Source organism: Chiloscyllium punctatum, chromosome 34 (assembly GCF_047496795.1).
Source record: "Chiloscyllium punctatum isolate Juve2018m chromosome 34, sChiPun1.3, whole genome shotgun sequence".
NCBI lineage: Eukaryota > Metazoa > Chordata > Chondrichthyes > Orectolobiformes > Hemiscylliidae > Chiloscyllium > Chiloscyllium punctatum.
Window position 1 is genome coordinate 53,947,893 of NC_092772.1, and position 26,423 is coordinate 53,974,315.

General features: G+C 55.2%; 1 protein-coding gene across 2 annotated transcripts in view; it reads right to left on the reverse strand.

The window, feature by feature from the left end:
• LOC140458860 (C-X-C chemokine receptor type 3-like) overlaps positions 1 to 11,484 on the reverse strand; it is a 46,965-nt gene extending 35,481 nt beyond the window's left edge. For both annotated transcript variants that reach the window (XM_072553555.1, XM_072553554.1), the window contains exon 1: positions 11,426 to 11,484. In XM_072553555.1, coding sequence (XP_072409656.1) covers positions 11,426 to 11,467 — 42 coding nt within the window. In that variant the 5' untranslated portion in view covers positions 11,468 to 11,484. The remainder of the gene's footprint in view (positions 1 to 11,425) is intronic.
• Between the last annotated feature and the right edge of the window lie 14,939 nt (positions 11,485 to 26,423).

Below are 26,423 nucleotides of genomic sequence, written 5' to 3' on the forward strand. Positions count from 1 at the left end.
GTCAGTGCTGAGGGAGTACCGCACTGTCAGAGGGTCAGTGCTGAGGGAGTGGGCACTGTCGGAGGGTCAGTGCTGAGGGAGTGGGCACTGTCGGAGGGTCAGTGCTGAGGGAGTGCCGCACTGTCGGAGGGTCAGTGCTGAGGGAGTACCGCACTGTTAGAGGGTCAGTGCTGAGGGAGTGGGCACTGTCGGAGGGTCAGTGCTGAGGGAGTGGGCACTGTCGGAGGTTCAGTGCTGAGGGAGTGCCGCACTGTCGGAGGTTCAGTGCTGAGGGAGTGCCGCACTGTCGGAGGGTCAGTGCTGAGGGAGTGCCGCACTGTCGGAGGGTCAGTGCTGAGGGAGTACCGCACTGTCAGAGGGTCAGTGCTGAGGGAGTGGGCACTGTCGGAGGGTCAGTGCTGAGGGAGTGGGCACTGTCGGAGGTTCAGTGCTGAGGGAGTGCCGCACTGTCGGAGGGTCAGTGCTGAGGGAGTACCGCATTGTCAGAGGGTCAGTGCTGAGGGAGTGGGCACTGTCGGAGGGTCAGTGCTGAGGGAGCGCCGCACTGTCGGAGGGTCAGAGCTTCATTCATTCATTGATTCGCAAATCATATTCTGTTGGGTATAAATTGCAGGGAGGACGTTATCATTCTTAATTTAGAGGAGTTGGCCAGGAGCTCAGTGGGGCAATCACTCACTTTCAGAAGAAAGTTTGGGAAATTCATCGGGAAATCTCACACAGGAATAGGTCATCTGGTGTTCGAGTGCAGTGGGACTGTGAAGGCAGGTTCCAGATTCAGACAGAGAGAGCAGACCGACAGAGAGAGCTAGAATCAACAGCGAGGGGTACAGGCTGGTGTTTCGGCACTGACTGAGGTGGCCCCAGCCTGTGTTCAGAGTCAAGCTGCTGACGAAACAGGCTGGAGTGGTATCTGCATCACAGACACGAGGCAGATAGGAAGGTAAAGACTCAGTGCTGATGAATGGAAGCAATATTAATAAAAGTAAGTCAAAGGTCTAGATGCAGAGATGGGGATCTCATCTCACTATTATCACCGTGCGAGCACACACAGGGAGTGTCAGTAATTTAGCAGCTCACTATTCCTGCACACACTCAGTGTAAACGCGGCATGGAGGGGAGACACTAAACCCATCAAACGGTGATGTACTCTGACAGAGAGCAATACAGGACCGGTAGCCATCTTCTGTTACCAGCACCCCTCCCTATCTCTGTAACCCCCCTCCAGCCCCTACACCCCCTCCCTATCTCTGTAACCCCCTCTAGCCCCTACACCCCTCCCTATCTCTGTAACCCCCTCCAGCCCCTACACCCCCTCCCTATCTCTGTAACCCCCTCTAGCCCCTACACCCCCTCCCTATCTCTGTAACCCCCTCCAGCCCCTACACCCCCTCCCTATCTCTGTAACCCCCTCCAGCCCCTACACCCCCTCCCTATCTCTGTAACCCCCCTCCAGCCCCTACACCCCCTCCCTATCTCTGTAACCCCCTCCAGCCCCTACACCCCCTCCCTATCTCGGTAACCCCTCCAGCCCCTACACCCCCTCCCTATCTCTGTAACCCCCTCCAGCCCCTACACCCCCTCCCTATCTCTGTAACCCCCTCCAGCCCCTACACCCCCTCCCTATCTCTGTAACCCCCTCCAGCCCCTACACCCCCTCCCTATCTCCGTAACCCCCTCCAGCCCCTCCACCCCCTCCCTATCTCCATAACCCCCTCCAGCCCCTACCCCCCCTCATCTCTGTAACCCCCTCCAGCCCCTACACCCCCTCCCTATCTCTGTAACCCCCTCCAGCCCCTCCACCCCCTCCCTATCTCCATAACCCCCTCCAGCCCCAACACCCCCTCCCTATCTCTGTAACCTCCTCCAAACCCTACACCCCCTCCCTATCTCTGTAACCCCCTCCAGTCCCTACACCCCCTCCCTATCTCTGTAAATCCCCTCCAGCCCCTACACCCCCTCCCTATCTCTGTAACCCCCTCCAGCCCCTACACCCCCTCCCTATCTCTGTAAATCCCCTCCAGCCCCTACACCCCCTCCCTATCTCTGTAACCCCCTCCAGCCCCTACACCCCCTCCCTATCTCTGTAACCCCCTCCAGCCCCTACACCCCCTCCCTATCTCTGTAACCCCCTTCCAGCCCCTACACCCCCTCCCTATCTCTGTAACCCCCTCCAGCCCCTACACCCCCTCCCTATCTCTGTAACCCCCTCCAGCCCCTACACCCCCTCCCTATCTCTGTAACCCTCTCCAGCCCCTACACCCCCTCCCTATCTCTGTAACCCCCTCCAAACCCGGCCTATCTGGAGGATCCCCCAAATCCCATCGCTCCCTCACTGGGGCCCATGCAGGGGGTTGGGGAGGGGGGGGGTGTTACTGAGCTCAGTACCTCCCTCCCTAAACCCCTCTGCCTCTGCTCCACCTCATGGATTCCTTTTCCCCTCTTGCGCTGTAGGCCGTGGGTCCCAATATCTTCTGGAAGGTTACAAAGTTTGGTCAACAGTAAGTTGTGTCCGCCATGTCTGACTGGATCCGAAAGCGTTAACGTGTCGTCGGAATTGAGGTGCTGTGGAACCTGATGAGTCAGGTCGCAATGCGTGGGCAGATGTCGATGGATGCTGAGCATCTGAAATTGTCGCGAACGTCCCCAGAACAAAGTTCACCCGAGAAGCCGAATCCGAAATGCCACTGAATGTGCACAGTCATGGAACCTTTAAGCTGTTGACGATTTCATGCCAAGAATCTAAGACAGTGGGCTGTAAATGTATCAGCAGGGTATAGAGTACCTCACTTTGCAAATTAACCTACTCGGGACTGAGATTCAGTTCTTAGAAATTTACAAAGCAGTCCCGTTGCATTTGCATTTCTGTAGCACCTGCCCACGACTCTGTGGTTTGCGAACGCTGGGTTGCTGTTCACACCTCAGTCTGTGAGGTTCCAGGGAAAACAGTCCCAGCCTTTCCTGGTAAATCTCGTCGGAACCCTCTCCCGCTTGCGGTACCCTTCCTGTAACTGGATGACCAGAACTGGAACGGAGAGCTCCAGAGGGGGGATTACGCACGGTCAGGGGCAGTGAGGTGCTAACAGCGCGGTCGGAGGAGCGCACAGCAAGATTCCACAGGTCACCAGGCAGCCCCAGTGTCGGACGAGCCAGTTTATCTCCATCAGGAACATCGATCAGATTAGATTCCCTACAGTATGGAAACAGGCCCTTCAGCCCCAAAACCCCACACTGACCCTCCGAAGAGGAACCCACCCAGAACCACTCCCTAATTCTATATTAAACCCTGACTAATGCACCTAACTTAAACATCCCTGGGCACTATGGGACAATTTCCCATGGCCTATCCACCCTAACCTGCACATCCCTGGGCACTATGGGACAATTTAGCATGGCCAATCCACCCTAACCTGCACATCTTTGGACTGTGGGAGGAAACCGGAGCACCCGGAGGAAACCCCCACAGACACGGGGAGAATGTGCAAACTCCGCACAGTCAGTTGCCTGAGGCTGGAATCGAACCTGGGGCCCAGCCGCTTTGTGAATCCTCTCCATCTGAGTAATATCCTTCCTGTAGCTGGGTGACCAGTATTGGACACAGGACTCTTCACGGTAAAATATTCAAGGTCGTTTCCCTGGGGTGGGGGAGTCCAGGACTAGAGGGGCATAGGTTTAGGGAGAGAGGGGAAAGATATAAAACGGACCTAAGGGGTAACTTTTTCACCCAGAGGGTGGTACGGGTATGGAATGAGCTGCCAGAGGATGTGGTGGAGGCTGGTACAATTGCAACATTTAAGGGGCATTTGGATGGGTATATGGATAGGAAGGGTTTGGAGGGATATGGGCCGGGTGCTGGCAAATGGGACTTCTATAGGATATCTAGACAGCATGGATAAGTTGGGATGAAGGGTCAGTTTGCATGCTGTATATCTCACAAATAGACAGGCAGGAGGCTGGGGGAACACAGCAAGGCAGGCAGCACCGGGAGGGACAGGCAGGAGGCTGGGAGAACACAGCAAGGCAGGCAGTGTCAAGAGGGACAGGCAGGAGGCTGGGAGAACACAGCAAGGCAGGCAGCACCAAGAGGGACAGGCAGGAGACTGGGAGAACACAGCAAGGCAGGCAGCATCAGGAGGGACAGGCAGGAGGTTGGGAGAACACAGCAAGGCAGGCAGCATCAGGAGGGACAGGCAGGAGGTTGGGAGAACACAGCAAGGCAGGCAGCATCAGGAGGGACAGGCAGGAGGCTGGGAGAACACAGCAAGGCAGGCAGTGTCAAGAGGGACAGGCAGGAGGCTGGGAGAACACAGCAAGGCAGGCAGCACCAGGAGGGACAGGCAGGAGACTGGGAGAACACAGCAAGGCAGGCAGCATCAGGAGGGACAGGCAGGAGGCTGGGAGAACACAGCAACGCAGGCAGCACCAGGAGGGACAGGCAGGAGACTGGGAGAACACAGCAAGGCAGGCAGCATCAGGAGGGACAGGCAGGAGGCTGGGAGAACACAGCAAGGCAGGCAGCACCAGGAGGGACAGGCAGGAGGCTGGGAGAACACAGCAAGGCAGGCAGCATCAGGAGGGACAGGCAGGAGGCTGGGGGAACACAGCAAGGCAGGCAGCACCAGGAGGGACAGGCAGGAGACTGGGAGAACACAGCAAGGCAGGCAGCATCACGAGGGACAGGCAGGAGGGTGGGGGAACACAGCAAGGCAGGCAGCACCAGGAGGGACAGGCAGGAGGCTGGGAGAACACAGCAATAGACAATAGACAATAGATGCAGGAGTAGGCCATTCTGCCCTTCGAGCCTGCACCGCCATTCAATATGATCATGGCTGATCATTCCTAATTAGTATCCTGTTCCAGCCTTATCTCCATACCCCTTGACTCCACTATCTTTAAGAGCTCTATCCAATTCTTTCTTAAAAGAATCCAGAGACTGGGCCTCCACTGCCCTCTGGGGCAGAGCATTCCACACAGCCACCACTCTCTGTGTGAAGTAGTTTCTCCTCATCTCTGTCCTAAATGGTCTACCCCGTATTTTTAAGTTGTGTCCTCTGGTTCGGCACTCCCCCATCAACGGAAATATGTTCCCTCCTGCCAGAGTGTCCAATCCTTTCATAAGCCTATACGTTTCAATCAGATCCCCTCTCAGTCTTCTAAACTCAAGGGTATACAAGCCCAGTCGCTTCAGTCTTTCCGTGTAAGGCAATCCTGCCATTCCAGGAATTGACCTCGTGAACCTACGCTGCACTCCCTCAATAGCCAGAATGTCTTTCCTCAAATTTGGAGACCAGAACTGTACACAGTACTCCAGGTGTGGTCTCACCAGGGCCCTGTACAGCTGCAGAAGCACCTCTTTGCTTCTATACTCAATCCCTCTTGTTACGAAGGCCAGCATGCTATTAGCCTTCTTCACGACCTGCTGTACCTGCATGCTTGCCTTCATTGACTGGTGTACAAGAACACCCAGATCTCTCTGAACAGCCCCTTTACCTAATTTGATACCATTGAGGTAGTAATCTGCCTTCCTGTTCTTGCCACCAAAGTGGATAACCAGACATTTATCCACATTAAACTGCATCTGCCATGCATCTGCCCACTCACCTAACTTGTCCAGGTCACCCTGTAATCCCCTAACATCCTCATCACATTTCACCCTACCACCTAGCTTTGTGTCATCAGCAAATTTGCTAATGTTATTGCTGATACCATCTTCTATATCATTTACATATATTGTAAAAAGCTGCGGTCCCAGCACGGATCCCTGCGGTACCCCACTGGTCACTGCCTGCCATTTCGAAATGGAGCCGTTAATCACTACCCTTTGTTTCCTATTAGCCAACCAATTCTCTATCCAATCTAGTACTTTGCCCCCAATCCCGTGCGCCCTAATTTTACTCACTAACCTCTTGTGTGGGACTTTATCAAAAGCTTTCTGAAAGTCAGGCAGGAGACTGGGAGAACACAGCAAGGCAGGCAGCATCAGGAGGGACAGGCAGGAGGCTGGAGGAACACAGCAAGGCAGGCAGCATCAGGAGGGACAGGCAGGATGCTGGGGGAACACAGCAAGGCAGGCAGCATCAGGAGGGACAGGCAGGAGGCTGGGAGAACACAGCAACGCAGGCAGCACCGGGAGGGACAGGCAGGAGGCTGGGAGAACACAGCAAGGCAGGCAGCATCAGGAGGGACAGGCAGGAGGCTGGGGGAACACAGCAAGGCAGGCAGCACCAGGAGGGACAGGCAGGAGACTGGGAGAACACAGCAAGGCAGGCAGCATCAGGAGGGACAGGCAGGAGGGTGGGGGAACACAGCAAGGCAGGCAGCACCAGGAGGGACAGGCAGGAGGCTGGGAGAACACAGCAAGGCAGGCAGCATCAGGAGGGACAGGCAGGAGGCTGGGAGAACACAGCAAGGCAGGCAGCACCAGGAGGGACAGGCAGGAGACTGGGAGAACACAGCAAGGCAGGCAGCATCAGGAGGGACAGGCAGGAGGGTGGGGGAACACAGCAAGGCAGGCAGCATCAGGAGGTGGAGAAATTGACATTTCAAGTGTAATCCTTCTACAGGACTGGGGCAGACAATGTCTCCAAACCCCCTCCAGCCCCTACACCCCCTCCCTATCTCTGTAACCCTCTCCAGCCCCTACACCCCCTCCCTATCTCTGTAACCCCCCTCCCCCCCAGACTCTACACCTTTGAAGAGGTGAAGTGTGACTCTGAGAGGCCTCCCCAATGTCCTGTTCAACCTCAACATGCCATCCCCAACTCCGTTACTCAAAGGTCTGAACATTGAAGGCCAGCATGAAAACCGCTTCGTAACCCTCCTCTCTAACTGTGATTCCATGTACGTGTAACCCTCGGTCTCTGTGTTCAAAAACACCCCCTGGGGCACCACCCTGAAATGTGTAAGTCCTTCCCGGGTTTGTTTTATCAAAATGTAGCATCTCACAATTAGCCATCTTGCCCAGTGACACCCAGCCTTCGGGACTCAATACCGGGTCATCAGACAGTCAGTGTGGGTGATAATTGTCAATCACACCTTCTCTCCCCACATCTCCTGTTGTTTTAATGTCCTGTCACCTCCTCCTTTTCTCTCACACCTTCACTCTTGCTGTTTCTGCTAATCTCTCTCCTGGATCTCCACTCTCATCCGCAGCTGTTCTCCCCGCTGGTCCCTTCATCAACCGAGAGAAAGCCCACCACCACTGACTCCCTGTTGTCCTGAGAACCGGTCAGGGTGAGCCTGTGCTCCCCTGATGGGCAGCGTCGGCAGCGAGTTTGGTTCTCCACCCTGTGTTTGACCACTCCTTCACCAATTCCTGATCACAAACGTGGAGGTGAATTCTCTCTCTGCCTGAGCACAGCAGGAAATGCTGAAGGCTCAAGGGGCAGGATTTGGAGAATATCTGACTGACAGCTGGGAGGATGCATCTGTCCTGTGGATTCACAGTTCCCAACGGCGCCTCCCTCCCCCCACCTTTCAAACAACTCCAATTTAACACAGGGAGAGGGTATTTCTTCACTCTGTACAGAACACCCAGTTCAGTCCAGAACATCTGTGCAGCTAAGTATAGAAATCCAAAGGAGGAGCATGACTCAGTATTGTCCCATCATCTTCACTCACGCACACACACACACTCACACACACTCACACACGCGCACACATACACACACACACACACACGCGCACACATACACACACACACACACACACATACACACTCACACACACACACACACACACGCACAGACACACACACACACACACTCACACACACACACAAACATACACACACACGCACATTCACACACACACACACACACGCACAGACACACACACACACAGACACACACACGCACTCACACACACACACGCGCACACACACTCACACACACACACGCGCACACACACTCACACACACACTCCCACACACATACACACACGCGCGCACACACACGCATGCACACACACGTCACACACACACTCATACACACATACACGCACGCAGCCTACACCCCCTCCCTATCTCTGTTATCCCCTCCAACCCCTACACCCCTCCCTATCTCTGTAACACCCTCCAGCCCCTACACCCCCTCCCTATCTCTGTAACCCCCTACAGCCCCTACACCCCTCCCTATCTCTGTAACCCCCTTCAGCCCCGACACCCCCTCCCTATCTCTGTAACCCCCCCTCTAGCCCCTACCCCCCCTCCCTATCTCTGTAACCCCCTCCAGCCCCTACACCCCCTCCCTATCTCTGTAACCTCCTCCAGCCCCTACACCCCCTCCCTATCTCTGTAACCCCCACCAGCCCCTACACCCCCTCCCTATCTCTGTAACCCCCTCCAGCCTCTACACCCCCTCCCTATCTTTGTAACCTCCTCCAGCCCCTACACCCCCTCCCTATCTCTGTAACCCCCTCCAGCCCCTACACCCCCTCCATATCTCTGTAACCCCCTCCAGCCCCTACACCCCCTCTCTATCTCTGTAACCCCCTCCAGCCCCTACACCCCCTCCCTATCTCTGTCACCCCCTCCAGCCCCTACACCCCCTCCCTATCTCTGTAACCCCCTCCAGCCCCTACACTCCCTCCCTATCTCTGTAACCCCCCCAGCCCCTACACCCCCTCCCTATCTCTGTAACCCCCTCCAGCCCCTACACCCCCTCCCTGTCTCTGTAACCTCCTCCAGCCCCTACACCCCCTCCCTGTCTCTGTAACCTCCTCCAGCCCCTACACCCCCTCCCTATCTCTGTAACCCCCTCCAGCCCCTACACCCCCTCCCTATCTCTGTAACCCCCTCCAGCCCCTACACCCCCTCCCTATCTCTGTAACCCCCTCCAGCCCCTACACCCCCTCCCTATCTCTGTAACCCCCTCCAGCCCCTACACCCCCTCCCTGTCTCTGTAACCTCCTCCAGCCCCTACACCCCCTCCCTGTCTCTGTAACCTCCTCCAGCCCCTACACCCCCTCCCTATCTCTGTAACCCCCTCCAGCCCCTACACCCCCTCCCTATCTCTGTAACCCCCTCCAGCCCCTACACCCCCTCCCTATCTCTGTAACCCCCTCCAGCCCCTACACCCCCTCCCTATCTCTGTAACCCCCCTCCAGCCCCTACACCCCCTCCCTATCTCTGTAACCCCCCACCAGCCCCTACACCCCCTCCCTATCTCTGTAACCCCCCTCCAGCCCCTACACCCCCTCCCTATCTCTGTAACCCCCTCCCTATCTCTGTAACCCCCCACCAGCCCCTACACCCCCTCCCTATCTCTGTAACCCCCCTCCAGCCCCTACACCCCCTCCCTATCTCTGTAACCCCCTCCAGCTCCTACACCCCCTCCCTATCTCTGTAACCCCCTCCAGCCCCTACACCCCCTCCCTATCTCTGTAACCCCCCTCCAGCCCCTACACCCCCTCCCTATCTCCGTAACACCCTCCAGCCCCTACACCCCCTCCCTATCTCTGTAACCCCCTCCAGCCCCTACACCCCCTCCCTATCTCTGTAACCCCCTCCAGCCCCTACACCCCCTCCCTATCTCTGTCACCTCCTCCAGCCCCTACACCCCCTCCCTATCTCTGTAACCCCCTCCAGCCCCTACACCCCCTCCCTGTCTCTGTAATTCCCTCCAGCCCCTACACCCCCTCCCTATCTCTGTAACACCCTCCAGCCCCTACACCCCCTCCATATCTCTGTAACCCCCTCCAGCCCCTACACCCCCTCCCTATCTCTGTCACCTCCTCCAGCCCCTACACCCCCTCCCTATCTCTGTAACCCCCTCCAGCCCCTACACCCCCTCCCTATCTCTGTCATCTCCTCCAGCCCCTACACCCCCTCCCTATCTCTGTCACCTCCTCCAGCCCCTACACCCCCTCCCTATCTCTGTAACCCCCTCCAGCCCCTACACCCCCTCCCTATCTCTGTAACCCCCTCCAGCCCCTACACCCCCTCCCTATCTCTGTATTCCCCTCCAGCCCCTACACCCCCTCCCTATCTCTGTAACCCCCTCCAGCCCCTACACCCCCTCCCTATCTCTGTAACCCCCTCCAGCCCCTACACCCCCTCCCTATCTCTGTAACCCCCTCCAGCCCCTACACCCCCTCCCTATCTCTGTCACCCCCTCCAGCCCCTACACCCCCTCCCTATCTCTGTAACCCCTCCAGCCCCTACACCCCCTCCCTATCTCTGTAACCCCCTCCAGCCCCTACACCCCCTCCCTATCTCTGGGAGTTAGTCTTGGAGCTTGTTGAGAACTGCACCTCTGAAAGCAGTGTGGGTGCTATGATCAAGGGCTATTATTTCGATGGGGTCTGGTACGGCCTATGTGGGAGCCCCTGTTCTCCAGAGGTAGGAGAATCAGGCACCAGAGGGACACAGGTCGGCAAGAATTGGGCAAAGGGCCAGAGGTGAGGAATAGAGAGGCGCAGAGCGGGCATGGTACAGTGGCTCAGTGGTTAGCACTGCTACCTCACAGCACCAGGGTTCCAGGTTCGATTCCAGCCTCAGGCAACTGTCTGTGTGGAGTTTGCACATTCTCCCCGTGTCTGTGTGGGTGTGCTCTGGTTTCCTCCCACAATCCAAAAATGCGCAGGTTAGGGTGGATTGGCCATGCTAAATTGTCCCATAGTGCCCTGGGATGTGCAGGTTAGGGTGGATTGGCCATGGGAAATTGTCATATAGTGTGCAGCTTAGGTGCATTAGTCAGAGGTAACGGTAGAGCTAAAGGGGAGGGGGGGGGGAGGGGGATGGGGATGGGTGGGTTACGCCCCCAAGGGGGTTGGTGTGGACCTGTTGGGCCGAATGGCCTGTTTCCACACAGTAGCGATTCTATGAATTTGTGTTTTGACCCAGAGAGTGACTGTGCTCTGGGGCGTACTGCACTGAGAGGGAATACTTGCTCAAGAACCTTCCAAAGAATGAAGTTGGTGGAGAGGGCAGGTGCACAATCGGAGAAATCGTTACAGGAATGAGGGACACATTGGAACCAATGTCAGATCCTGCACAGATACAACACGCTGTAGGGGATCTCCTCCTGAGCTAAGGACAATTTCTACAATTATTTGAATCCCCCCGTGCTCAAGAACTGGGTCTCCTCAGACAGACATTAGACCACACCACAAACTCTACACTGTATGAGTCATAATGTGTGTAGGAATAACTTTAGAATAACAATTCCCCTCCAAACAACATCGCTCCATCTATTACACAAATGCAAGGATTGGGATGATTCCTGAGCTCCTTTTTTTTTGGAATGTCATCCAATCAATTTTTAAAATGTTCGTAGCCACTGGTGAAATAAGTTTTACTCATAGATGCGTTCAATGCCAACTCAGTGAGGACCCTGAGAAATATTAATAAATCAATCCAACCCATTACCGTCCTGTTAAGGCAAAAGCAACTGTTGAATCAAATGAAATTTGAGAAAAAAGTTCTCACCGATGAGGTCTCAAACGGTGACTGCTCTGTTGGATTCTCCATGAGAATGTCGTGGTGGTCTCCGATGAGAAGTGTAAATTGAATCGAAAAGCAGATCTAGTTTATTTTAAACTCCACTCGAACTTCCTGACCACGTGTCAAGCCGAAATGAGTCATTACTTCGATGCGCTTTGCGAGATTTCTTCTCAGTTGCAAGTCACTTGTCCTTTGGACGTTTGTCAACATCGCCTAATCACTCAAATACAACGGTTAGAAAATTCTTCAGAAATTGGCTCCTTATATTTGATCGGTTACATTGATGCCGTGTATCCCTAATATGACAGAATCCTATTGTGAAAGTTTGTGCTTCCAGACCAACGTGTTGGTCGATAATCTGGAGATGTGTGATTTTTGGCTTTGTACATCCCAGTTCAAAATTGGCTCCTCCACATCTCGATAGAATCCAATGAAGGGCTTATGCCCAAAATGTCGACTCCCCTGCTCGTGGGTTACTGCCTGACCGGCTGGACTTTTTCAACCTGTCCTGCTGTGTTCTCCCAGCCTCCTGCCTGTCCCTCCTGATGCTGCCTGCCTTGCTGTGTCCCTCCAGCCTCCTGCCTGTCCCTCCTGATGCTGCCTGCCTTGCTGTGTCCCTCCAGCCTCCTGCCTGTCCCTCCTGATGCTGCCTGCCTTGCTGTGTCCCTCCAGCCTCCTGCCTGTCCCTCCCGATGCTGCCTGCCTTCCTGTGTTCCCCCAGCCTCCTGCCTCTCCCTCCTGGTGCTGCCTGCCTTGCTGTGTTCTCCCAGCCTCCTGCCTGTCCCTCCTGGTGCTGCCTGCCTTGCTGTGTCCCTCCAGCCTCCTGCCTGTCCCTCCCGATGCTGCCTGCCTTCCTGTGTTCCCCCAGCCTCCTGCCTCTCCCTCCTGGTGCTGCCTGCCTTGCTGTGTTCTCCCAGCCTCCTGCCTGTCCCTCCTGATGCTGCCTGCCTTGCTGTGTTCTCCCAGCCTCCTGCCTGTCCCTCCTGGTGCTGCCTGCCTTGCTGTGTTCTCCCAGCCTCCTGCCTGTCCCTCCTGATGCTGCCTGCCTTGCTGTGTTCTCCCAGCCTCCTGCCTGTCCCTCCTGATGCTGCCTGCCTTGCTGTGTTCTCCCACCCTCCTGCCTGTCCCTCCTGATGCTGCCTGCCTTGCTGTGTTCCCCCAGCCTCCTGCCTGTCCCTCCTGATGCTGCCTGCCTTGCTGTGTTCCCCCAGCCTCCTGCCTGTCCCTCCTGATGCTGCCTGCCTTGCTGTGTTCCCCCAGCCTCCTGCCTGTCCCTCCCGATGCTGCCTGCCTTGCTGTGTTCCCCCAGCCTCCTGCCTGTCCCTCCTGATGCTGCCTGCCTTGCTGTGTTCTCCCAGCCTCCTGCCTGTCCCTCCTGATGCTGCCTGCCTTGCTGCGTTCCCCCAGCCTCCTGCCTGTCCCTCCTGGTGCTGCCTGCCTTGCTGTGTTCCCCCAGCCTCCTGCCTGTCCCCCCTGATGCTGCCTGCCTTGCTGTGTTCCCCCAGCCTCCTGCCTGTCCCTCCTGATGCTGCCTGCCTTGCTGTGTTCTCCCAGCCTCCTGCCTGTCCCCACTGATGCTGCCTGCCTTGCTGTGTTCTCCCAGCCTCCTGCCTGTCCCTCCTGATGCTGCCTGCCTTGCTGTGTTCCCCCAGCCTCCTGCCTGTCCCTCCTGATGCTGCCTGCCTTGCTGTGTTCTCCCAGCCTCCTGCCTGTCCCTCCTGATGCTGCCTGCCTTGCTGTGTTCTCCCACCCTCCTGCCTGTCCCTCCTGATGCTGCCTGCCTTGCTGTGTTCTCCCAGCCTCCTGCCTGTCCCCACTGATGCTGCCTGCCTTGCTGTGTTCTCCCAGCCTCCTGCCTGTCCCTCCTGATGCTGCCTGCCTTGCTGTGTCCCTCCAGCCTCCTGCCTGTCCCTCCTGATGCTGCCTGCCTTGCTGTGTTCTCCCAGCCTCCTGCCTGTCCCTCCTGGTGCTGCCTGCCTTGCTGTGTTCTCCCAGCCTCCTGCCTGTCCCTCCTGATGCTGCCTGCCTTGCTGTGTTCCCCCAGCCTCCTGCCTGTCCCTCCTGATGCTGCCTGCCTTGCTGTGTTCTCCCAGCCTCCTGCCTGTCCCTCCTGATGCTGCCTGCCTTGCTGTGTTCCCCCAGCCTCCTGCCTGTCCCTCCTGATGCTGCCTGCCTTGCTGTGTTCTCCCAGCCTCCTGCCTGTCCCTCCTGATGCTGCCTGCCTTGCTGTGTTCCCCCAGCCTCCTGCCTGTCCCTCCTGATGCTGCCTGCCTTGCTGTGTTCTCCCAACCTCCTGCCTGTCCCTCCTGGTGCTGCCTGCCTTGCTGTGTTCCCCCAGCCTCCTGCCTGTCTATTTGAGAGACATACAGCATGGAAACTGACCCTTCATCCCAACTTATCCATGCTGTCTAGATATCCTATAGAAGTCCTGTTTGCCAACACCCGGCCCATATCCCTCCAAACCCTTCCTATTCATATACCTATACAGCTGACTTTTAACTATTGTAATTGTACCAGCCTCCACCACATCCTCTGGCAGCTCATTCCATACACGTACCACCCTCTGGGTGAAATCGTTGCCCCTTAGGTCCCTTTTATATCTTTCCCCTCTCACCCTAAAATTATGCTCCTCTAGTTTTGGACTCCCCGACCCCAGGGAAAAGACCTTGAATATTTTACCGTGCAGAGTCCTGGTCCAGTTCTGGGCACCCAGCTACAGGAAGGATATTACTACGATGGAGAGGATTCACGAAGCGCCATGGACCCCGGTTCGATTCCAGCCTCGGGCGACTGTGTGGAATTTGTACATTCTCCCCGTGTCTGTGGGGGTTTCCTCCGGGTGCTCCGGTTTCGTCCCACAGTCCAAAGGTGTGTAGGTTAGGGTGGATTGGCCATGGGAAATTGTCCCATAGTGCCCAGGGATGTGCAGGTTAGGGTGGATTGGCCATGGGAAACTGCCCCATAGTGTCCAGGGATGTGCAGGTTAGGGTGGTTTGGCCATGCTAAATTGTCCCATAGTGCCCAGGGATGTGCAGGTTAGGGTGGATTGGTCATACTAAATTGTCCCATACAGCCAGGGATGTGCAGGTTAGGGTGGATTGGCCATGCTAAATTGTCCCATAGTGTCCAGGGATGTGCAGGTTAGGGTGGATTGGCCATGCTACATTGTCCTATAGTGTCCAGGGATGTGCAGGTTAGGGTGGATTGGCCATGCTAAATTGTCCCATACAGCCAGGTGATGTGCAGGTTAGGGTGGATTGGCCATGCTAAATTGTCCCGTAGTGCCCAGGGATGTGTAGGTTAGGGGGAACTGGCCATGCTAAATTGTCCCATAGTGCCCAGGGATGTGTAGGTTAGGGTGGATTGGCCATGCTAAATTGTCCCATAGTGTCCAGGGATGTGCAGGTTAGGGTGGATTGGCCATGCTAAATTACCCATAGTGCCCAGGGATGTGCAAGTTAGGGTGGATTGGCCATGTTACATTGTCACATAGTGTTCAGGGATTTGCAGGTTAGGGTGGATTGGCCATGCTAAATTGTTCCATAGTGTCCAGGGATGTGCTGGTTAGGGTGGATTGGCCATGCTAAATTGTCCCATAGTGCCCAGGGATGTGCAGGTTAGGGTGGATTGGCCATGATAAATTGTCCCATAGTGTCCAAGGATGTGCAGGTTAGGGTGGATTGGCCATGTTAAATTGTCCATAGTGCCCAGGGATGTTGAGGTTAGGTGGATTGGCCATGCTAAATTGTCCCATAGTGCCAAGGGATGTGCAGGTTAGGGTGGATTGGCCATGCTAAATTGTTCCATAGTGCCGAAGGATGTGCAGGTTAGGGTGGATTGGCCATGCTAACTTGTCCAATAGTTCCCAGGGATGTGCAGGTTAGGGTGGATTCGCCATGCTAAATTGTCTCATAGTGCCCAGGATGTGCAGGTTAGGGTGGATTGGCCATGCTAAATTGTCCCATAGTGTCCAGGGATGTGCAGGTTAGGGTGGATTGGCCATGGGAAATTGTCCCATAGTGTCCAGGGATGTGCAGGTTAGGGTGGATTGGCCATGGGAAACTGTCCCATAGTGTCCAGGGATGTGCAGGTTAGGGTGGATTGGCCATGCTAAATTGTCGCATAGTTTCCAGGGATTTGCAGGTTGGGGTGGATTGGCCATGCTAAATTGTCCCATAGTGCCCAGGGATGTGCAGGTTAGGGTGGATTGGCCATGCTAAATTGTTCCATAGTGTCCAGGGATGTGCAGGTTAGGGTGGATTGGCCATGCTAAATTGTCCCATAGTGCCCAGGGATGTGCAGGTTAGGGTGGATTGGTCATGGGAAATTGTCCCATAGTGCCCAGGGATGTGCAGGTTAGGGTGGATTGGCCATGCTAAATTGTCCCATAGTGTCCAGGGATGTGCAGGTTAGGGTGGATTGGCCATGGGAAATTGTCCCATAGTGTCCAGGGATGTGTAGGTTAGGGTGGATTGGCCATGTTAAATTGTCCATAGTGCCCAGGGATGTTGAGGTTAGGTGGATTGGTCATGCTAAATTGTCCCATAGTGCCAAGGGATGTGCAGGTTAGGGTGGATTGGCCATGCTAACTTGTCCAATAGTTCCCAGGGATGTGCAGGTTAGGGTGGATTCGCCATGCTAAATTGTCTCATAGTGCCCGGGATGTGCAGGTTAGGGTGGATTGGCCATGCTAAATTGTCCCATAGTGTCCAGGGATGTGCAGGTTAGGGTGGATTGGCCATGCTAAATTGTCCCATAGTGCCCAGGGATGTGCAGGTTAGGGTGGATTGGTCATGGGAAATTGTCCCATAGTGCCCAGGGATGTGCAGGTTAGGGTGGATTGGCCATGCTAAATTGTCCCATAGTGCCCAGGGATGTGCAGGTTAGGGTGGATTGGCCATGCTAAATTGTCCCATAGTGCCCAGGAATGTGCAGGTTAGGGTGGATTGGCCATGGGAAATTGCCTGTTCGTAGGATGTGTGGAACAGTCCATCTTCCGCAGCTACACTGGCACCATCGTCCACCTTTTCCTCCGCTACATCGATGACTGTATCGGCGCTGCCTCGTGCTCCCACGAGGAGGTTGAACAGTTCATCCACTTTACCAACACCTTCCGCCCCGACCTCAAATTCACCTGGACCGTCTCAGACTCTTCCCTCCCCTTCCTGGACCTTTCCATTTCTATCTCGGGCAACCGAATGAACACGGACATTTACTATAAACCGACCGACTCCCACAGCTACCTAGACTACACCTCCTCCCACCCTGCCCCCTGTAAAAATGCCATCCCATATTCCCAATTCCTTCGTCTCCGCCACATCTGCTCCCAGAAGGACCAGTTCCAATACTGTACAACCCAGATGGCCTCCTTCTTCAAAGACCCCAATTCCACCCCCCAGACTTGATCGACGATGCTCTCACCCCATCTCCTCCACTTCCTGCTCCTCTGCCCTTGAGCCCCGCCCCTCCAATCGCCACCAGGACAGAACCCCACTGGTCCTATCACCCCACCAACGTCCATATACATCGTATCATCCGTCGTCATTTCCGCCACCTCCAAACGGACCCCACCACCAGGGATATATTTCCCTCCCCTCCCCTATCAGCGTTCCGAAAAGACCATTCCCTCCGTGACTCCCTCGTCAAGTCCACACCCCCCACCAACGCAATCTCCACTCCCGGCACCTTCCCCTGCAACCTCAAGAAATGCAATACTTACGCCCACACCCCACCCCCTTACTTCCCTCCAAGGCCCCAAGGGATCCTTCCATATCCGCCACAAATTCACCTGCACCTCCACCCACATCGTTTACTGCATCTGCTGCACCCGATGTGGCCTCCTCTATATTGGGGAGACAGGCCGCCTACTTGTGAAACGTGTCAGAGAACACCTCTGGGACACCCGGACCAACCAACCCAACCACCCCATGGCTCAACACTTCAACTCCCCCTGGGAGCAGATCCGGCGGAGGCGGGGCATCCCGTCCACATCCCACACCTCCGCCCTCAGACCCCACCCCTCCAACCGTAACAAGGACAGAACGCCCCTGGTGCTCACCTTCCACCCTACCAACCTTTGCATAAACCAAATCATCCGCCGACATTTCCGCCACCTCCAAACAGACCCCACCACCAGGGATATATTTCCCTCCCCACCCCTTTCCGCCTTCCGCAAAGACCGTTCCCTCCGTGACTACCTGGTCAGGTCCACACCCCCCTACGACCCACCCTCCCATTCTGGCACTTTCCCCTGCCACCGCAGGAACTGTAAAACCTGCGCCCACACCTCCTCCCTCACCTCTATCCAAGGCCCTAAAGGAGCCTTCCACATCCATCAAAGTTTTACCTGCACATCCACCAATATCATTTATTGTATCCGTTGCTCCCGATGTGGTCTCCTCTACATTGGAGAGACTGGGCGCCTCCTAGCAGAGCGCTTTAGGGAACATCTCCGGGACACCCGCACCAATCAACCAAACTGCCCCGTGGCCCAACATTTCAACTCCCCCTCCCACTCTGTCGAGGACATGGAGGTCCTGGGCCTCCTTCACCGCCGCTCCCTCACCACCAGACGCCTGGAGGAAGAACGCCTCATCTTCCGCCTCGGAACACTTCAACCCCAGGGCATCAATGTGGACTTCAACAGCTTCCTCATTTCCCCTCCCCCCACCTCACCCTAGTTCTAAACTTCCAGCTCAGTAACTGTCCCCATGACTTGTCCAGACTTGTCCTACCTGCCTATCTCCTTTTCCACCTCTCCCCTCCACCCTCTCCTCCTTGACCTATCACCTTCATCCCCTCCCCCACTCACCCATTGTACTCTATGCTACTTTCTCCCCACCCCCACCCTCCTCTAGCTTATCTCTCCACGCTTCAGGCTCACTGCCTTTATTCCTGATGAAGGGCTTTTGCCCGAAACGTCGATTTCGCTGCTCGTTGGATGCTGCCTGAACTGCTGTGCTCTTCCAGCACCACTAATCCAGAATCTGGTTTCCAGCATCTGCTGTCATTGTTTTTACTTCAACTCCCCCTCCCATTCCACCAAGAACATGCAGGTCCTTGGACTCCAACATCGTCAGTCCATGGCAACACGATGCCTGGAGGAAGAGCACCTCATCTTCCTCCTAGGAACCCTCCAACCACAAGGATGAACTCAGATTTCTCCAGTTTCCTCATTTCCCCTCCCCCCACCTTGTCTCAGTCCCAACCCTCGAACTCAGCACCACCTTCCTAACCTGCAATCTTCTTCCTGACCTCTCCGCCCCCCACCCCCTCTCCGGCCTATCACCCTCACCTTAACCTCCCTCCACCTATCGCATTCCCAACGCCCCTCCCCCAAGTCCCTCCTCCCTACCTTTTACCTTAGCCTGCTGGACACACTCTCCTCATTCCTGAAGAAGGGCTCATGCCCGAAACATCGATTCTCCTGCTCCTTGGATGCTGCCTGACCTGTTGCGCTTTTCCAGCAAAACATTTTCAGCTCTGACCTCCAGCATCTGCGGTCCTCACTTTCTCCATGCTAAATTGTCCCATAGTGCCCAGAGATGTGCAGGTTAGGATGGATTGGCCATGCTAAATTGTCCCATAGTGCTCAGGGAAGTGCAGGTTAGGATGGATTGGCCATGCTAAATTGTCCCATAGTGCCCAGAGATGTGCAGGTTAGGATGGATTGGCCATGCTAAATTGTCCCATAGTGTCCCAGGGATGTGCAGGTTAGGGTGGATTGGCCATGCTAAATAGTCCCATAGTGTCCAGGGAAGTGCAGGTTAGGATGGATTGGCCATGCTAGATTGTCCCATACTGCCCAGGGATGTGCAGGTTAGGGTGGATTGGCCATGCTAAATTGTCCCATAGTGCCCAGGAATGTGCAGGTTAGGGTGGATTGGCCGTGCTAAATTGTTCCATAGTGCCCAGGGTAGTGCAGGTTAGGGTGGATTGGCCATGCTAAATTGTCCCATAGTGCCCAGGAATGTGCAGGTTAGGGTGGATTGGCCGTGCTAAATTGTTCCATAGTGCCCAGGGTAGTGCAGGTTAGGGTGGATTGGCCATGCTAAATTGTCCCATAGTGCCCAGGAATGTGCAGGTTAGGGTGGATTGGCCGTGCTAAATTGTCCCATAGTGCCCAGGAATGTGCAGGTTAGGATGGATTGGCCATGCTAAATTGTCCCATAGTGCCCAGGAATGTGCAGGTTAGGGTGGATTGGCCATGCTAAATTGTCCCATAGTGCCCAGGGATGTGCAGGTTAGGGTGGATTGGCCATGCTAAATTGTCCCATAGTGCCCAGGGATGTGTAGGTTAGGGTGGATTGGCCATGCTAAATTGTCCCATAGTGCCCAGGGATGTACAGGTTAGGGTGGATTGGCCATGGGAAATTGTCCCATAGTGTCCAGGGATGTGCAGGTTAGGGTGGATTGGCCATGGGAAATTGTCCCATAGTGTCCAGGGATATGCAGGTGAGGTGCATTTATCAGGGGTTAGCGGAATTGTTCTGGATGGGTTACTCTTCCGGGGCTCGGTGGGGACTTGTTGGGCCGAATGGCCTGTTTCCACACTATAGGGATTCTAAAATTCTCGCTAGAGTCCAGCCCCTGGTGTGTGCACTGTCTTCCCTTCAGCTCTACAACACAGCTCACTGAACCCGTTGCTCTCTCTCTCTCTTGCTCTCTCTCTAGCTGTCTGCCAGAGTAACCTCCACTTCCTGCTCCTCACTGAACTTCCCCATTCTGTGGCATTGCCTCTCGGCCAGTTCCTTCTCCACAGTCTGAGATTGACGGCGATATCTCACACCGTCGTCCAGCATGTGGTTCTCTGTGAGGGCAGTCCACCCCCCGAGGACGAGAAGGCCACTGTCTCGAGGAGCAGGGTGTTGGGGGGTGGATTGAAACTTAGGGTCACCACACGAGGTGACCCCTGGCAGGGCAGGAATTGAACCCACGCTTGTTGGCATTACTCTGCATTGTCCCAACTAACTGCCCCCTTACCACCCACATCCACTCTAACCAGGTCAGCAACGTGCACTGCTTCAATTCTTCTTGTGAGTCAAGTAGGTCTCTAATCACAGGAGAGTTCGTCCCCTGGTACCCATTGATTCCTCGGGACATCTTTCAACCCTGCTCCCAACATGTAAACTATGATTTTTCCTTCATTCAATTATGGGACATGGGGTCCTTGGCTGGGCCCAGTATTGATCGCCCCGTCCCTAGTTGCCCCCCCCCCCCTTGAGAAGGTGGGGGTGAGCTGCCTTCTTGAGCCGCTGCAGTCCATGTGCTGTGGGTAAACCCACAATGTCCCTGAGGGAGGGAATTCCAGGATTCTGACCCAGGCTGATGTGTTTCCAAGTCAGGATGGTGATTGGAGGGGAACTTGCAGGGGGGTGGTGTTCCCATGTACCTGCTGCCCCTTGTCCTTCCAGGTGGAAGTGGCCGTGGGTTTGGAAGGTGCTGCCTGAGGGTCTTTGGTGAGTTTCTGCAGTGGGTCTTATAGATGGTACACACTGCTGTTCCTGAGGGTCGGTGGGGGGAGGGAGGGGATGGTACACACTGCTGTTACTGAGGGTCGGTGGGGGGAGGGAGGGGATGGTACACACTGCTGTTACTGAGGGTCGGTGGGGGGAGGGAGGGGATGGTACACACTGCAGTTACTGAGGGTCGGTGGGGGGAGGGAGGGGATGGTACACACTGCTGTTACTGAGGGTCGGTGGGGGGGGGATGGTACACACTGCAGTTACTGAGGGTCGGTGGGGGGGAGGGAGGGGATGGTACACACTGCTGTTACTGAGGGTCGGTGGGGGAGGGAGGGGATGGTACACACTGCTGTTACTGAGGGTCGGTGGGGGGGAGGGAGGGGATGGTACACACTGCTGTTACTGAGGGTCAGTGGGGGGAGGGAGGGAGGGGATGGTACACACTGCTGTTACTGAGGGTCGGTGGGGCGAGGGAGGGGATGGTACACACTGCTGTTACTGAGGGTCGGTGGGGGAGGGAGGGGATGGTACACACTGCTGTTACTGAGCGTCGGTGGGGGAGGGAGGGGATGGTACACACTGCTGTTACTGAGCGTCGGTGGGTGGAGGGAGGGGATGGTACCCACTGCTGTTACTGAGCGTCGGTGGGGGGAGGGAGGGGATGGTACACACTGCTGTTACTGAGGGTCGGTGGGGGGAGGGAGGGGATGGTACACACTGCTGTTACTGAGGGTCGGTGGGGGGAGGGAGGGGATGGTACACACTGCTGTTACTGAGCGTCGGTGGGGGGAGGGAGGGGATGGTACACACTGCTGTTACTGAGCGTCGGTGGGGGGAGGGAGGGGATGTTTGTGGGTGTGGGCCCAATCCAGCGGGGGGCTGCTCTGTCCCTGGATGGTGTCGAGCTTCTTGAGTGTTGTTGGAGCTGCCCCCATCCAGGGGCAAGTGGAGAGTATTCCCTCACCCTCCTGCCTTTGGCCTTGTCGATGGTGGGACAGGCTTTGCGGGGGCGGGGGGTGGAGGGGGGTGGAGTCAGGAGGGGAGTTGAACAAAATCTCTGCAAGTTTCCTGGTCTCTGACTTGCCTTTCTGGACATTGTATTTCGATAGGAACACAGAACAGGAGAAGACCATTCGGCCCCTCAAGCCTGTTCCACCGTTCAGTGAGATCCTGGCTGACCATGTTTTGCTGCTGGTTAACAGTAATCTCCAGGATGTTGATACTGGGGGATTTAGTGATGGTAGCAGCATTGAAGGTCAAGGGGTTGTGGTTAGATTGTCTCTTACTGATGATGGTCATAGCCTGGTCTTTGTGTGACACGAATGTAACTTGCTACTTGTCAGTCCAAGCCTGGATATTGTTCATTTGAACCTGCACTGCTTCAGTTCTTTCTGTGTACCAGGTATGACTCTAATCACGGGAGAGTCGCATCCCCCCCCGCCCCCCCCCCCGATACCCACTGATTCCAGTTTTGCCCGGGCTCTGTGATGCCCCACTCAGTCGAATGCAGCCTTGATGTCGGGTGCAGTCCCTCTCCCCTCCCCTCTGGAATTCAGCTCTTTTGTCCATGTCTGACCCAAGGCTGGAGGACTGAGATCAGGAGCTGAGTGACCCGGGGGGAACCCAAGCTGGGGGTCACTGAGCAGGTTATTGCTGAGCGGGTGCTGTTTGATGGCCCTGTTAGTGATCCCATCCATCACGTTACTGAGGATGGAGAGGAGACTGATGGGGGTGGGACATGACTGGGTTGGATTTGTTATATACAGGATATACCTGGGTGATGGTCCACACAGACGGGTAGATGCCAGTGTTGGAACTGTACTGGAACAGCTTGGCTCGGGGAGCGACAAGTCCTGGAGTCCATGTCCTCAGTCCTACAGCTGGAATGTTACCAGGGCCCATAGCCTTTGCAGTCTCCATCGCACCTCAGCTGTCACCTCCACAAACTTGTTAATGTCTGTTCAGACTAGAACAGATTCCCTACAGTGCGAAAACCAGACAAGTCCACATCGACCCTCCGAACAGGAACCCACCCAGACCCACACTCCTCACCGATTACCCGACATTTACCCCTGACTAATGCACCTAACCGACATCTCCTTCAATACTACGGGCAATTTAGCATGGCCAATCCACCCTAACCTGCACATCCCTGGGCACTATGGGACAATTTCCCATGGCCAATCCACCCTAACCTGCACATCCCTGGGCACTATGGGACAATTTCCCATGGCCAATCCACCCTAACCTGTACATCCCTGGACACTATGGGACAACTTCCCATGGCCAATCCACCCTAACCTTCACATCCCTGGACACTATGGGACAATTTAGCATGGCCAATCCACCTTAACCTGCACATCCCTGGGCACTATGGGGCAATTTAGCATGGCCAATCCACCCTAACCTGCACATCCCTGGACACTTTGGGACAATTTAGCATGGCCAATCCACCCTAACCTGCACATCACTGGACACTTTGGGACAATTTAGCATGGCCAATCCACCCTAACCTGCACATCCCTGGGCAGTATGGGACAATTTCCCATGGCCAATCCACCCTAACCTGCACATCCCTGGGCACTATGGGACAATTTCCCATGGCCAATCCACCCTAACCTGCACATCCCTGGGCACTATGGGACAATTTCCCATGGCCAATCCACCCTAACCTGCACATCCCTGGGCACTATGGGGCAATTTCCCATGGCCAATCCACCCTAACCTGCACATCCCTGGGCACTATGGGACAATTTAGTATGGCCAATCCACCCTAACCTGCACATCCCTGGGCACTATGGGACAATTTAGCATGGCAATCCACCCTAACCTGCACATCCCTGGACACTATGGGACAATTTCCCATGGCCAATCCACCCTAACCTGCACATCCCTGGGCACTATGGGACAATTTAGTATGGCCAATCCACCCTAACCTGCACATCCCTGGGCACTATGGGACAATTTCCCATGGCCAATCCACCCTAACCTGCACATCCCTGGGCACTATGGGGCAATTTCCCATGGCCAATCCACCCTAACCTGCACATCCCTGGGCACTATGGGACAATTTAGTATGGCCAATCCACCCTAACCTGCACATCCCTGGGCACTATGGGACAATTTCCCATGGCCAATCCACCCTAACCTGCACATCCCTGGGCACTATGGGACAATTTAGTATGGCCAATCCACCCTAACCTACACATCCCTGGGCACTATGGGACAATTTAGTATGGCCAATCCACCCTAACCTACACATCCCTGGACACTATGGGACAATTTAGCATGGCCAATCCACCCTAACCTGCACACCCCTGGACACTATGGGACAATTTAGCATGGCCAATCCACCCTAACCTGCACATCTTTGGACTGTGGGAGGAAACTGGAGCACCCGGGGGAAACCCCACACAGACACGGGGAGAAAGTGCAAACTCCATACAGACAGTCACCCGAGGCTGGAATTGAACCCAGGTCCCTAGCAGCAGTGTTAACCACTGAGCTACCATGATGCCCCACTGTGGCTCAGTGGTTCCACACCACAATTTTCACATTTGATAATTTGTCCAAATTATGCGCCTTCTGCAAACTTTGAAATTGCCCTACCACACCGAGATCCAGATCATTAATATAATAATAGGAAAAGCAAGTGCCTCAATGCTGACCCCAGGCAATCTCACTGCAAACTGGCCTCCAGCCTGCAGAATACCCATTGATCATAATTTTTGGGTGTCTGCCCTTATTTCCACATTGCCAATACTCCCTTTACTGACTGAGACCGACACAGTCTCTGTGTGTGTGCTGGAAGTGCTGTAGCATCTCCTGATAGATTACCAACTTGGCCAAACAGCAAAGGATGCTGGGTACATTGGCCAAGTGAAACTCTGAACTCACAAAAAAACCCACACAGACACACACACAGACACAGTGTAAACACAGTAACCAGGTGCTAACGACGTGAGGATAATGCAAAAAGCAATCGTTATTCTGGACAGATATATTCCCATCAAATTATCAACAAAGGAGGACACAGACACAAAGAGAACAGGTCCTACTACACAAAGGGGCTAACAGAAGCAAGCTGTCCAAATGATTGACTCTTGTTTCAAAGTCAAGATCAGTGGTGCTGGAAAAGCACGGCAGGTCAGGCAGCATCTGAGGAGCAGGAAAATCGACGTTTCGGGCATAAGCCCTTCTTTAGGAATGAGGCTGGGAGCCTCGGGGGTGGAGAGGTAAATGGGAGGGGAGTGGGGCTGGGGAGAAGGTAACTGAGAGTGCAATAGGTTGATGGAGGTGGGGGTAAAGGTGATAGGTCAGAGAGGAGGGTGGAGTGGATAAGTGGGAAGGAAGATGGACAAATGGGACAGGTCATGGGGACGGTGCTGAGCTGGAAGTTTGGAGCTGGGGTGAGGTGGGGGAAGGGGAAATGAGGAAACTGTTGAAGTCCACATTGATGCCCTGGGGTTGAAGTGTTCCGAGGCGGAAGATGAGGCGTTCTTCCTCCAGGCGTCTGGTGGTGAGGGAGCTGCGGTGAAGGAGGCCCAGGACCTCCATGTCCTCGGCAGAGAGGGAGGGGGAGTTGAAATGTTGGGCCACAGGGCGGTGAGATTGATTGGTGCGGATGTCTTGGAGATGTTCCCTAAAGCGCTCTGCTAGGAGGCGCCCAGTCTCCCCAATGTAGAGGAGACCACATCGGGAGCAACGGATACAATAAATGATATTAGTGGATGTGCAAGTAAAACTTTGATGGATGTGGAAGGCTCCTTTAGGGCCTTGGATAGAGGTGAGGGAGGAGGTGTGGGCACAGGTTTTACAGTTCCTGCGGTGGCAGGGGAAGGTGCCAGAATGGGAGGGTGGGTTGTTTGGGGGCGTGGACCTGACCAGGTAGTCACGGAGGGAATGGTCTTTGCGGAAGGCGGAAAGGGGTGGGGAGGGAAATATATCCCTGGTAGTGGGGTCTGTTTGGAGGTGGTGGAAATGTCGGCGGATGATTTGGTTTATGCGAAGGTTGGTAGGTGGAAGGTGAGCACCAGGGGTGTTCTGTCCTTGTTACGGTTGGAGGGGTGGGGTCTGAGGGCGGAGGTGCGGGTTGTGGACGAGATGTGTTGGAGGGCATCTTTAACCACGTGGGAAGGGAAATTGTGGTCTCTAAAGAAGGAGGCCATCTGGTGTGTTCTGTGGTGGAACTGGTCCTCCTGGGAGCAGATCCGGCGGAGGCAGAGAAATTGGGAATACGGGATGGCATTTTTGCAGGAGGTAGGGTGGGAAGAGGTGTAATCCAGGTAGCTATGGGAGTCGGTAGGTTTGTAAAAAATTGTCAGTGTCAAGTCGGTCATCACTAATGGAGATGGAGAGGTCCAGGAAGGGGAGCGAGGTGTCAGAGATGGTCCAGGTAAATTTAAGGTCAGGGTGGAATGCGTTGGTGAAGTTGATGAACTGTTCGTCCTCCTCATGGGAGCACGAGGTAGCGCCAATGCAGTCATCAATGTAGCGGAGGAAGAGATGGGGAGTGGTGC